Here is a 14350-nt window from a genome sequence, read left to right on the forward strand (position 1 = left end):
AATGCAACTGTACTTAAACTATATTTAAGGACACTGCAGGTCTCAGGAAAGTGTCTTTCTAGTTTTCTAAGTAAGCATTGCACAATGTGGTAAATTGTGTTTAAAAGTCGATGAATCAGTGTTTTTCAAGACTCTGATGCAAGGCTCATGTTCCTTCTTCAAAGTTGCAAGTGTGCTGAATGGGCATGATGGATTTAGACTCTTTTGGAGAGGAACATGATTGAGTTATTTTCGCTGGAAGCCAAGTAACTGAACTCACACAGCAATTTTTAATACTGCCCAATAAGCATAACTTAATTTTTCCCAGAATTTTTTTTTGGCAAATTGAATTTGTCTTGCAAATGGACCACCTCTTTTCTACAAAATCTTCTGGAAGCAGTTTGACCACGGGCATGGTGTTTTGCCACATAGAAATGTGCTAAACTATTTACAAAGTGTAACAAGCAAACAGCATGTCATATGCAGATGTACTCAAAAGTACATCCACTCACTCCCAAATAAGTGAGCACCATACTGTTACAATCCTAAAACTGATTCCCACAATCGTCTAGGTGTCGTTTCTAGTCCATGGCCAGCCGAGCAAATGCCACTCATTATACATAGCTGATCTTTCAGGTATTGCTTTACTTCATTCATTCATTTATTACATTTCTATACTGCCCAAGAGTCAAAGCTCTTTGGCTAGTTTATACAAAGTTTAAAACCTTTAAGAATACAATATAGTAACTTAATATAAAAAAATGTATACAAAAATTATAAAAACTAATCACATGCTATCAAATGACTGGGAAGGACTTAACCTGGTGCTGAAAAGATTTCTATGTTGGTGCCGGCAGACCTCACTGGGGAGAGTGTTTCATAATTGGGGGTGAGGGCACCGCTGAGAAGGCGGTATCCCATGTTGCCATGTTCTGAACCTTTCTTGGAAGAGACACTTGGAGAAGGACCTGAGATGACAATTGTAGTGTATGGGTAGGTTCATACTGGGAGAGGTGATCCATCGGGTACAGCAGTTTCAAGCTGTGTAAGGCTTTATAGGCCAAAAACAACACCTTGAATTGGGCTCTGAAATGTACAGGAAGCCAGTGCAAGCGGGATGGAATATGCTCAGATCTTCAGGTCCCCACTATCAGTCTGGCCACTGCATTCTACACAATATCCTGCATTTTTTAGTACCGAATATGAGAAGAAAAGGATATGCGGTCACAAATACTAATGACATAAAGCCATATACCAGCCTTGTAAATCACTACAAGAATAAAATGTCATAATGGCAACACCCATATCTTCTGGCATTAGGCCTTGACTTAATTCTAGTGTGTATATTTGAAAATCTTGTAATGTAAATGGCAGGGATTGAAGGTGGTCTGAATGCAAAATCTGTGTGCTGAATAATGGCTGCTTCATGCATGGGCTTCATTCTTCCTGTCATGTACTAGCAGGGTCTGGAACTGGGGGATTCTAGCAGGGGAATATGCAGCCTTATCCTATGCAGTTAGGATGCAATCCTATGGATGTTTACCTAGAAAAGAAGTTCTAAACTTCTAGCATGCCCCAATGAGTATGGTTAGTTGGGGAATGCTGGGAGTTGTAGGGCTTTCCCCCCTGTCTAAACATGGATAAAATTGCGCCCTTAGGCACTCCTAAACCCATTGTAATCAATGGGCGTGCCTAACGGCATAGGATTGCGGCTTTACTCTCCGCAGGCAGCCAAGCGCCTGTTCAAGGCACAGCTACAGAGGTCCCCTGAAAAATTGGCACCCTTACAGACCTTTCCAGTTTCTGTCTCCAAGTTAGCGCCGCTCACATAGGGACACGGTTCATTTATTGCCATGCTTCGAAAGCGTCCAAGGAAAATATGCTGAGTAGAGTGGCCTTATTAATATTCTCAGCCTCCATCCATGTTATTTCCAACTGTGCGACATTTCCAGGACCAAAGTGGCAAGCGTTAGGATCTCTTCAGCTTTCGAGTCCCTCTTCCGCTGCCCGGGTTCCAATCCCGGTGGGTTCTTAAAAGAAAATTATTCAGGCACCACTAATTGCGCTTCCCCTCTTCTCCCTGTTTTCTGCCCACCCAGCATTACGGTGCATTGTGGGAGTTATAGTTCTCCACCCCGTCTCTACGCGTCGCGTTCAAAGGGCAAGGCGACGATAGGAAGACTACAGCCTCCGTGGTGCTTTGCGTGCGTAGTAGGGGTTGCTCCCTCCGGGTGCGGGCGGCGGCTGGGCCGGAGCGTGTCGCGGGGGCGTCACGTCGGCTGGTCGCCCGTGAATAAGAAGGCGAGAAGGTTGGGGGCTGGGCTGCTGTGTTGTGACGCCTGAGGGGACCTCCCAGCCGCCTCTCCCTTCCTCATCTCTCCCCCCGCACCACCCCCACCCCCGCCGCGTCTCCTTCTGTGGCACTTCGGCTCTGCCGTTCTCCGACTGGACAGGCGCGAGTGGGAGGGCGGGGGAAATGGCTGAGACCATCGCGGACACCAGGCGCCTGATCACCAAGCCGCAGAACCTCAACGACGCGTACGGCCCCCCGAGCAACTTCCTCGAGATCGACGTCAGCAACCCGCAGACGGTGGGGGTGGGCAGGGGTCGCTTCACCACCTACGACGTCAGGGTCAAGGTGAGAGATCCCAACGAGGTCGCCTGCTGGGCGGGGTGGAGCTTGTTCCGGCGAGGAAGCCCTGCTGGAGCCTGTGCACCGGTATTCTTTGATGTTGGGGCTGCCTTGCCTATGCAACTTCCTAATGGAAGGGCCTCTTCACTTCTGCTCTCCTCCATCATCACAAGTGCGTGTGCAGTGGCAGAGTCAGGGCGTCTTCTGAGGCTTCAGTTTACCTCCTTGTCTCTATTCTCCTCCTCCTTTTATCCCCACCCCAAGCTTAGGAGGAAATCCTCATGTGAAGGCCCACTGGCTCCCTGTCACACCTTTAGACAAGATGCTGCAGTTCCAGGCGCATAACTGCCCTTTCTCTAGCATTCTGATTCTGCCAGTCTAATTGAGGGTGATGACAGGGTCTTCCTGTGTAGTTGAGGGTGTGTAAATGCTTTAACATGTTCAAAGTGCTTCCTTTCAGCATCTCTTGTCTTGAACCCTTCATGAATGCCATTATCTCAATATTTGTACTATGGTACTGAAACCAAACCCACACACATGGTGAGGTTCTTAAACATAAATTATGTCACTTCCAGATGCTTGTGGTTGGAAGTATGTGTTTCGGTGTTCCTTATCTCTGAAGTTCAGATATGCAGAATGCTTTGGCTCTATGCTGCTCCATGCCGAACCCATGTGCTGAAGCTAGGTTGCATGTATAACTGGCTTCCTGTACCCATTGTGTGGGTGGGTCCACATGATATTTCTCTGCCTTACATCACTACAGGTGATGTAAATTTTGCATAAATGTTGAAGCCATGGAAAAAAACGTGTGTTCCAGTTTTTTCCTCCATTAAAAACAAACAGAAATGGAAAGATATGCAATATTTACTTATCAAACCCAAACTTATGTTAGTGCTTTAACAGCATAAAATGTATCTTGTAACTTGCCCTATTTGGCATATTTATGACATTTACAGAGCAATTTTGTGTGTATGTGGCCACTTTTTTTTTGGGGGGGGAACCCCTCTCCAGGTGACTTACACAAGACTCTGCATGTTTACCCAGAAGTAAGATCCACTCCCACTCCCAGTATAAATGCCTTTGTTTTCTAAAAGCAAAAGTGTAAATATAACAAATATTAGAGAGCTGCACCTTAGTTTTTGCAATCTTATAGTAGGAAAAATAAAAGTTGAAAATGGAAACCACATTTTATAGTAAAGAAAAGAAAGTATATTTAGATGAGTTAGTCTTATACAGTCACAATATTGAGGACTAATAGTGTATTTGGTACTGAGTTAAACTTAATATCGAGAACGTGTAACTCTTCAGTAGTGTGTTAACATATTTTAATGCAATTGATCCTGTTTCTTAAAAAAACTTTGTACTACACATTTTGAGTGAATAAAACTTTTCACACATTTCTCAAGAAAATATTTCATAACAGTTCTTTTTCACTTTTTCACCAAATTTCCAGTTTTTCTTTGGGAAAAACGTCCTTGGAAAAAATGGGAAAACCTTTCCCTTTTTCTCCCCTGGGCCTTCACATCTATATCCTGTACAGTAAGCATGGGCAGAAAGTAGATTTCCATATGTTTTGGATTTCAACTTCCAGAAGCTCCTCTTGGCATGGCCAATGTAAGGAGTGCTTGGAGTTTAAGTCCAAAAGATCTGAAGATCTGCTTTATGCCCATCCCTGCACTATAACACCAGTTTTATTGTAGAAAGACTCAATCTGGACAAGTCTTTGAACATAATGCTTGATGTCAAGAAATGAGTATAAATTTCCTTTCTGGGTGACCAAAGGAACCTGCGCTGTTAGGACTAGCAGTGACTGGTCAAATCCTCCTCGAAAGATTACAACTAGAGGAGAATAGTGGTGTGTCTGCTGTTTGCCTACTTGAAGGAAGCCTAAAGTGGTGTTACTCATTAAGGTTATGTATTGTCTGAATGACTCCTCTCCAGTGATGATTAGCTTTCCTTGTTGTTTGGTAGTGTTTCCTGCATTCTGTTGTGGAATACCTCACACTCATCATGTTGATTGTGGGACCATGATATTGAAGAGATAATCTCAAGGCTGATTCAGCTAATAAAAGTAAGTTAGTGTAAACTCACTCTTGGGGATGGGGGAAAGGTTGTTAGGCCTCTTTTAGATTGGGGGCCACCACTGCTTCACACTGGCTGCTCCTTCAGTGATTAGTTGTGCACTTTGGAACAGCTCAACAGGAAAGGTTAAGGATTTATTCTCTTTTTCCAACCCTCTCAATTTTCAGGTTATAGATTAGGAGTGACAAGCAGGGGTAGAATAAGAAATACTTTGATATTTCATCTTCTTGGTTTGCACAATTTTTGAACTTAACAGAAATAATACTTTGACTAAGAGTGTTTCCTCGACTTTTGCTTATAGTCTTGTTCTTGCCTTTATAATATTTTATTTTAAAAAAAACAACAACTACAAATGTCTTGGTGCAGGCCTGGTGTGAAACAAAAGATCTCTTTTTCCTGGCATTTACTCCTGATCTATTCCACACATACATTTCTAGGAAAGCTGGGAATGATCATGTGAGCTAGATTATTGGCCAATATGTTTATAGATTGCCTAGTTTCAGAAAAGTCTAGGATGATCTCTGGCCTATCTTATCTGCTTGTGTACATAAATGGGCCAGGATGGAGAATGTATGTGTTTCAGGCATGTGTTTTGGATAATTCAGAATGTGGAGCTGTAGCACATGTGCTGGTTTCAAAAGGTCCTGGGTTTAGTCCCTGGCATCTCTAATTAAGAGGACCTTGGGTAATTGGGTCTAAGCTGATAAAAGGTGCTCTGTGCCACTGAGTCAAGCTGTGCTTCAAGTGACAGTTCTGGATCCAAGAGCACCTGCGAACTATGAACCTGATCATTTAAGGGGAGTGCAGCCCCCTCCAGAACAGGTTGAACATTACTTAGCTAGGCAGAAGAAATCACCCACTAACAATACCTTCCTCTAGTCTGAATTGAATCTCAGTTTACTGGCCCTCATCCAGTCCATTCAGCATGCCCACTGAGTTTGATGAAAGAGAGCTGGATGTCATCTGCATATTGGTTACATCTCAGTCCATATCTCTCCATAACCTTCCCCAGCAGTTTCATGTAGATGTTAAACAGCATAGGGGATAAAATAAAGCCATGTGGCACCCTTTGCATAACTGCCTTGTAGGAGCGGAACCACTGCATTGCAGTACCTCCAATGCCCAGCCCAGATAGCTTATCCAGAAAGATACCATGGCCAATGGTGTAGAAAACTGCTGAGAGGCCCAAGAGAATGAACAGCTTCGCACTCTCCCCATCCGTCTCCTGCCACAGGGCGACCAAAGGAGTTTCCATTTCAAAACCAGGCAAGAAACCCGATTGAAATGGATCTAGATAAGCCATTTTATTCAAGTATGCCTGCAGTTGGCCAGCAACCACCTGCTCAAGCACCTTGCCCAGGAAGGGGATATTGCAGTTGGCCAGCAACCACCTGCTCAAGCACCTTGCCCAGGAAGGGGATATTGCAGTTGGCCAGCAACCACCTGCTCAAGCACCTTGCCCAGGAAGGGGATATTGCAGTTGGCCAGCAACCACCTGCTCAAGCACCTTGCCCAGGAAGGGGATATTAGCAATCGGCCTATAGTGTTAACATCTTCTGGGTCCAAGTTCCTTTCTTCAGGAATGGGCTAATAACTTCCTCCTTTAAAGTGGTCAGCATCACTCTTTCTCTCAAAGAGGAGTCAATAACCTCCTGTCCCCAGCTGGACATTTCTTCACTGTTAGATGTAATAAGCCATGATGGGCAAGGGTCAAACCCAGAAGCGGATGACTGGACTTAGCCAAGCAACTTCTCCTCATCCTTGAGCCTCAACAACTGAACCTCAATCAAGAAAACTGAACCAGATCATGTTCTGGTCACTTTTACTAATCAATCAAAGTGTGCCTGCTGTGTATGTCAAGGCATAACCCAGGCAGAAAGGCCAGTTGCTAATATCCCCTTCCAGTGCAAGGTGCTTGAGTGGGTAGTTGCTGGACATCTTGCATTGCCTTCAGAAAATGCTTCACTGTGAAGGTTGGAGGCACTGTGGTCTGCTGGTACTGCCTACATAGGGTACAAACTAAGCACTCCAAGAACAAATTGTGCCTAGAAACCCAGTACCTATCCCAGAGCACCTGCACAGTATGTCCCTCTGGATACTGCCCCATCACAAGGCTTGTCTCTGTTGTGGACGAGCTGCAGCTTTTAAGCAGAGCACTCCTCAAGGGCCGCTCCAGTAGGTTGCAGTAATATAGTGAAAACTCGGAAGGCGTGAATGGCAGTTGCAAAATCAAAATCGAAGACACTGCGACCTCTTCACCAGATGGGAACAGTAAAACGTACTCCTTGCTATTAACTTTCTTGTATTTCTGTAACCAAATTTTATGAATGAACATGCACTGGATGGTCTCCTAGATGATCTGTGGAGCTGAACCAGTATTTTAGCTGATGCTCATTCTGAGGATGTACTACCAAGTAAACCCAGATACAGTAACGGGGCATGAAACCGCAAGACTGTGATTCATGGGGAGCCATCAGATGCTGGCAGAACTTTGCTTTGACTTGCAAATAGATTGGTTTTGCCTGGACTTCATTTCATCAGCTTCTTTGCGACTAGACTGGCAATGATTATTGAGCATTATTAGACTTTTCTTATTGCCTTTATGTTCAGTTTTTTTCAGAGATGTGAGCCAGATGTATAGAAGGTTAGTCCATTTTCTGAACAGTCCTGTAGGGTAGGGTTGGGCCACTTGTGGTCCTCCAGATGTTTTGGCCAACAACTGCCATCAGTTCTAGGCAACATAGTCTATGGTGTGGGATGATGGGAGTTGTAGCCAAAACATTTGGAGAGCTACAAATTGCCCATTTCTGCTATAGTGCTTAGGTTAAGTAGAGTGCCACAACCATGAAAATATGCAAGTTTTATCACTTTCAGTTAATACGTATAGATTTGTTGTGATCTTATGCTGCATAACCTCCAAAGTGCTTTCCATAGGGGACAGGGAGGAAGTACTGGAAATGAGTATACAGAAAAGCACTAGTAAATATACCACGCCTTATCTATGTAGTTTACTTTCCCTCATTGGGACTCTTGTGAAGAGAACAATTCAGAAATATTCAGTTCTATTAAGAATGAACAATTTACTACTTGCTCTAATACTGAAAACAGTAAGACAATCTCAGAACGAGCATTGACTGAAATACTGCTTCAGACCCACAGAGCATCCTGCAGACCAACCAGGGCATGTTCAGTCATAAAATTTTGTTTTTAACTGCCAGTATAAAAAACAATCCTCAGATACCAGCTGCCAAGGACAACAATGGGAAAGGACTATTGTCTTTATGCGGTGCCTATGAGCTTCTTAGAGTCAGCTGGTTGGCCACGAGATGGATTTTTGGCCTGGTCAAGCAGTTTTAGCTGCCTTCTGAACGAACTGGGTTATTAATAAGGAACATGCTTGCTTATGAATTAGATCAGTACTCATGCCCCTCTGGAGGTATCTGTCCCTTACTTATTGGACAGCAGAATCAACAGTGGGGTAAGTCTTCAATGTCACCTGTGTTGTGCAGACAATGAGCTGGTTCATGTGTAATGACAACCCAGAATATGGGTTGAGTATGGTTTTTTGTTGAATTGTGGATTGTTCTGTGCAAGCCCTGCACTATGGCTTAATTGTGGGTTGTTAACCACAAAAAAAAACAACAGTTTTCACAACCCAACAACAAACCACGAGTTCTCTTCCTGGGTTGTTCATGGTTAACTGCCCATAGTTTGCAAGTAATGACAACTCAGGATTCAGCAACAACCCATATTCAACCCATACTCTGGTTTGTCATTACATGCAAGCCACACCAGTGTTGCAGGTCATAAGGTGCTTTTAAAATCTGTGATCTAAGATAACAGATGGCATCAACTTAAATCTGAGTCATGAGTACTTTTTTTTGTGGGTGGGGGCATTTACTTAGCAATTTTCTGGCTTATGCTGACATTTGAACACAGAGTAACAGGAAATAGTATTTCTGAAGCTGGATGACTAATTTTGCTGCTTTAAACTTTGCTTTGATAGACAAAATTTGTGGTTCCTAAACTTTACTTTTTTACAGGCTGTTGAATTTTCACCTTTGTTATCTTAAAAGCAAGAGTCAAAGTGTGCTCTAAGCTACTCCAGTAAACCAAGCCTAGGTAACCTTGAGTTTAGTTAGTCATCATGTTAAGTCAATAGTTTAAAAGATGGATCTTAGAATGTAAGCCTATGCGGCAGGGTTTTGCTATTTTATTGTTTTACTCTGTACAGCACCATGTACACTGATGGTGCTATATAAATAATAATAATAATAATAATAATAATAATAATAATGATAATAATAATAATAATCTGCCCTCTCATTAATCAGTAATTTGCCAGTTTAAGAAAAGCAGAATATGTATGCTTGGGTATGCCTGAAATTGTTGAAAACAGTTGACAGTTGATGTCTATGGTTCCTGATTTTCCACCATATAAATTGAACATATGGCTGGAACCTATTTTCAAAGCAGGTAAAGCCTGCATCCCTCCCCACTGTTGCAGCTATAAACCATTTAGACTGTTCAACTACAGTCTTAGCTACACTAAGATGCTTTAACATTCTTATAGATATAGAAAATGCAGTTGTCCAATTACAGTACGGAACTGTTTACCCAATGGAGTGACTGTCCAGTTGCCACTTCTGTTTGTATTAACTAATAGATCACAGTTCAGGCTAAAATAAGCCAAGGTATCAACAGAAGGTATAAACCCAGTTTTTTGGGGGGGGTCGAGGCAGATATTGTCTCCAAAGAGCTGGAACTAAAGGTTCCTATTCCCAATAAGATAGAAAACTCTTCTCCACTAAGCACAATATAACTGATTTGGAAGGAGTGGCGGGGGGAATCAAACGGAATTGTGTTGGCATACTTATGTCTCTATACCTGGAAACTGGCATAGTTGGTTAAAATGTCAGTTGGGACAGATATTTCTTTTGTAAAATATCTGATGAAAGTGCTGACCGAAACCAAGCAATAATTGAGACGAGTGGCTAAACAGTTGGCCTGGAATAGCTAAGCATCTGTAATATCAAATGCAGCTCTGAAACCTACAAAGAAAACAAAAATCCAACCGTTTCCTGTTCTATCATTTATCAACTGTACATGGGCAAAGATAAAGCAATTGAATATGGAGTTTCCAGATCCAGGCCTTGCCTGTGTGTCTACAAAATAAACAGCATAATTTTTCAGTTAACTAGATATTTACTGTGTATAATCTGTACAGCACCATGTACATTGATGGTGCTATATAAATAAATAATAATAATTAATAATAATATTTGTGTATATGATTGGTTAGCTAGCTGTCTGTAGTTTGTTTGTAGGCTGGCCTTTTTAATATATATATATTAGGGTAGCATGTTTGGATTCCATCCTATAGGAATAACTCTATTGGTGTTATATATATATAATTACATGCTACGTAATGTTTATGTAAAAGGAAAATACTCTGGTGAATTTATGTACCTTTGTTTTCAGAGTTCTGTAAAAGGGTGAGCATTTCTTTTAGGTAGATTGAGAGGTTTGAGGATCAGAGAGCACTAGCAAGAGGAAGAACCTTCTTCTTGCTAATTAAGAGATCCTGGCATCTCCTTCCTAGTCTGGAAGAAAGATAAACCAGACTGCCCAATGGGAGGAGAAACCTGCTTTGGGTCCTCATTCCTGGATGTCTTTGGCAATCTGGCTGTTGGCTGCAAATGGGTACCGACTTTTTTGCATCCCAGTGGAAACTATTGGGGGAAATATCTTGTGTGTGAATGAGGTTCTTTGTAGATGGATGGAAGTGAGGAGGATATGCCCTGTTCAAGTCCACTAGAGAGTTGTCACTGTATTTTGAAGGTGTGGGTGTCTTCCATCTTGGTTAGAAGTCCTGTCTGTTTGTAGGTTTTGTGACTTATTGTTCTGATGAAGGTTCTTTTTTAATGAAGGTAACAATTTTCTGATTCTGGAAATACTTAGAATAGACCCATTGAAATGAATGGTACTTAAGTTAGCCATGACTAACTTAATTCTCATTCATTTCATATTGGTTATTGCTCACTGTTGTAAGATGAGTAACTGCTCTAGTTAAATTGATCAGGTACATCCTAGATTTACTTGGACTGATAACTCTAGCTGAATTTCAGCACTTGCTGCTTTGTATTGCTGTGAGTGCTGTAGTAGTAGCATGCCTGCTAGATCACTCTCGCCTGCTTCTGAGCCACAAAAGGGATGGGATTTTTCTTGCTTTTTTATGCCACTTATGCATTTACGACAGGGAGCTCTTTAAGTGTCTCAGCATCCCAAGGCTAAAACTAATTTATCAACCACACTTGATTTTGAGAGTGCAGAAGGCTTTGTGGCAATGTATCGACTGCATGAATCTGCAGGTAACTTGAGTACATTGCTTTCACAAAAGACAAGGACAGATGCATTTCTTTTGCTTAAGTCAAAGTTACTATTGAGACTTCTAATGGAAACTCCTTTTTCCTAGCAAGCTTCAGATTAGATACTTAAAAGCTATTCTATATTACATTTACCACTTAACCTATATTAACTTTTAATACAAAGCAAATGGATGTAATCTTTCATGTTCAAATGTTTAAAAAAGTAATTGGTACCTTAAGTACTCTGGCCAAGAAAAGCTTCGTTGATAAGTTGTCTTAATGCTCAAACTAAACACGCATCTTATTCTTACCCTTTTGGCTTTCCATTATTAAGGAATCCAGGCACTGTGATGAAATGGAAGGTGAGCAAGGCATCAAACTCCACTTTAACCACACTTTAAAATGTCTTATTTATCTCAAATGGACAAGAGCTGTAAATGAAGATAAGCAGTGGGTGGGGCAGGCTTTTCAATTAAAGTGACACTTTGTATGCTGCCGTGGAGTTGTGTTGTAGTGCAACAGCTAATGTGTGCTTTCTTGTGGGGTTCGTCTCTTAAAATGCTGATGGCTTTCGATACTTGCTTGCATTAAAGCTATTTTTTTTAAAAAAAAATACTCCCCGGACTTCTATGAAGTTCAGTCCCAGTTCTTTGAATGGCTTGGGACAACTGATAGAAAATTGGATGCAAAGGCTTGCGTAAGTTTTTTTGAGTTAAATGCTGATTGTCTTATTAGTGGAGTGGTGAAATGTTAATGACTGCTGGTGGTAGGTATGGACTTTCATAATTGGGGGCAGGCTTTCATTTATTTTGTTACACTTGTATCTATCCTTCCTGTGAGGAACTCAAGGTGGCTTACATGTGAGGTTGAAATGGTGGAGAAACAACAACCCTGTGAGTTAGACTAGGCTGAGAGATAGTACCCCAGTCAGTTTCATGGCTAGAGTGGGAATTTGAATCATATTTCTCCAGGTCCATGGCTGTCACTGAAGCTCTCCTTGGACTACTGACTTCTTTTCTCTTTCACCATACCTAAAGACGAGATTTTTCTTGTCTCTTAAAAGCCATACTTCTGCTCAGAAGTGCATAGGATTGCAGTCCAGCACTGAAGTTTGTAAAAAGGATCAGATCTTGCGATATAAGTGTATGTTTAGCTTATAGTACGGTCACACTACTCCAGCTTCTTAATGATTCCACATTGGGTTAATGAGAGTGTTGGGGAGGTAATGATCTATTCAAATAATTGTGGTTCTGCTAAATCTGTTCCTTTGAATGAATAATCTTTTGTTTAATAAGTAAAAACTGAAGTCAGATATTTTTCATTGGCAGTCCTGAGTTAGAGGAAATGAACATGTAATCTGTTAAATGCTGAGCTCTGGCTATTGGGCAGTATAGAAATACAATAAATAAATCTGTAACGCAGCTGGCAACAACTTGCTGGCTTTCAAATCATGAAGCATACAATTGGTCAGTTTGAATCTAGTGAGCCGACATTAGGTCACTTGGTGCAATTCTATGTAAGTTTACACATAAAAAAAGGTTTATAACTTCAAGCATGCCTCAGCTAGCCATGCTGACTAGGGCATGCTGGGAGTTGCAGGGCTTTTTTCTGTCTAAACTTGCATAGAATTGTGCTCTTTTCACCTCGGTCATCAAGTAAAGTGACACCAGCCACCTTCAACCGGATGTCCTCCACTTGTGTTGGGACTACAACTCCCATCAGCCCAACTGACCTGGCTGTGGTAGTTGGGGAGGATAGGGGTTGTAGCCCCACACATCTGGAAGGAACCAGTTTGGGGAAGGCTGAGCAACACCAGTGTAAGGTAACCAAAATGCCATGGCTTAGCTATGATGATGTACTTTCACTGCTGTTGAAATTAGTGCTGTGCGGATCCCTGCTCCCTATTTCAAGAAATTCTTTCCTTCCTGCAAAAGAAGCGTTGCTTTTTCTGCCCCTTTCACAGGATGGGTGCAAATTTCAACAACATTTCTACTAGGAAGTGGGTTTTGTTTTATCTTTTTAATTTTACACAGGGGTTTCTTTCTATTAACTGCTAAAACACTGCTTGCTCACAGTGTCATGGGGCTTTCAACTTGCTGTTGTTCCTGGAATGCCCATTACATCCACATATGGTCTTGTTCCAGCTGAGCTTTTCCATATGGTTTAAGGACTTGTACATTATATCTCCCTCTTCCCCTTTTGGAGGGTTAACCTAGGGGTAGGCAGAAGATAGATGTAGATCTCAGATTTGTAGTAGATTGGCAAGGATTTCTGACTCCCAGTTGTTCAATAGTAACAACAAAATGACTGTTCCCCACCTTAAATGATACTGCTGAAATGAAGAAAACTTGAGCAGGGGGGAAGTAACCATGAGTGGATTTTTGTGTGGATGAACTATGACTTCACTTCAGTTCTGGTACTCAGAACTAATTCCTGGACTTGGAAATCTTTAATCCTAAGTGTATGTCTTTTGCACCAAGCTCCAGTTGGTGGGTCTCAAGGTTCTGGTCAAAAAACAAAAAACAAAGTAAATCTCACATGCCTGAAGTCTGCCCACCCCTAGGATAACTTTCAGTAGCTCCCTGTCAGTCTAGTAGATAAGATAACTTGAAACTGCTCTGACCTTTACAACATTATAGCAGAGGCTTAATATTCTCCTCTAATTGAATGTTATTGGTTAAGTTTCAATTACTGCCAACCAAGGGCATGGACAGGAAATGTGTTCTATTCATTCTACAACATATACAACCATGACCATATTGAAGAGCAAGGGAAACAGCTGCCTGTTTGCTGTGTATGAAATTGATGCATGGGAGAGGTTGATGATCCAGGTAGATCTAATTCAAAGTTCTGAATCTTCTCAAAGGATTAGCTACTCCCATAGATATCTCTTTGTTTGATGGGATCCAGTAATGAATCTCGATGGCGGAAACAGCCTGTTTAAGAGCCTGTGTAGTCCTTGGCAGTAATTAGACCATTATGTTGCTGCCCACACTTTGTGTGGGTTCGCACACCACTTTAAGCTATGGTGGTGTATAAGCTACTGACAGTAGCTTATTTTGAAAATAAGCTACTGTGGTCCCTCACACAATTGGGCAATTAAGCTATGCAGCATGGTTTATTCTCTCCTGGCCCTCCTCCCTCTATAGTCCTCCTGCTCAGGCAGGATGGTATCTCAGCTTCCTTTGCAGTAGATGCCATATCCTGCTGGCTCTTGCACTGAAGCTGGGTCACATTCCTCTCTCTGCTTGGTCGGCTTCATGCTTGGTGGCATATTTTTGTGTCCTCT

General features: G+C 42.0%; 1 protein-coding gene across 1 annotated transcript in view; it reads left to right on the top strand.

The window, feature by feature from the left end:
* The first annotated feature begins 2207 nt into the window (after positions 1 to 2207).
* SNX3 (sorting nexin 3) overlaps positions 2208 to 14350 on the top strand; it is a 31574-nt gene continuing 19431 nt past the window's right edge. Inside the window, exon 1 of the mRNA XM_063124812.1 lies at positions 2208 to 2617. Within this exon, the coding sequence (XP_062980882.1) occupies positions 2456 to 2617 (162 nt within the window). The 5' untranslated portion in view covers positions 2208 to 2455. The remainder of the gene's footprint in view (positions 2618 to 14350) is intronic.

This window comes from Elgaria multicarinata, chromosome 4 (genome assembly GCF_023053635.1).
Source record: "Elgaria multicarinata webbii isolate HBS135686 ecotype San Diego chromosome 4, rElgMul1.1.pri, whole genome shotgun sequence".
NCBI lineage: Eukaryota > Metazoa > Chordata > Lepidosauria > Squamata > Anguidae > Elgaria > Elgaria multicarinata.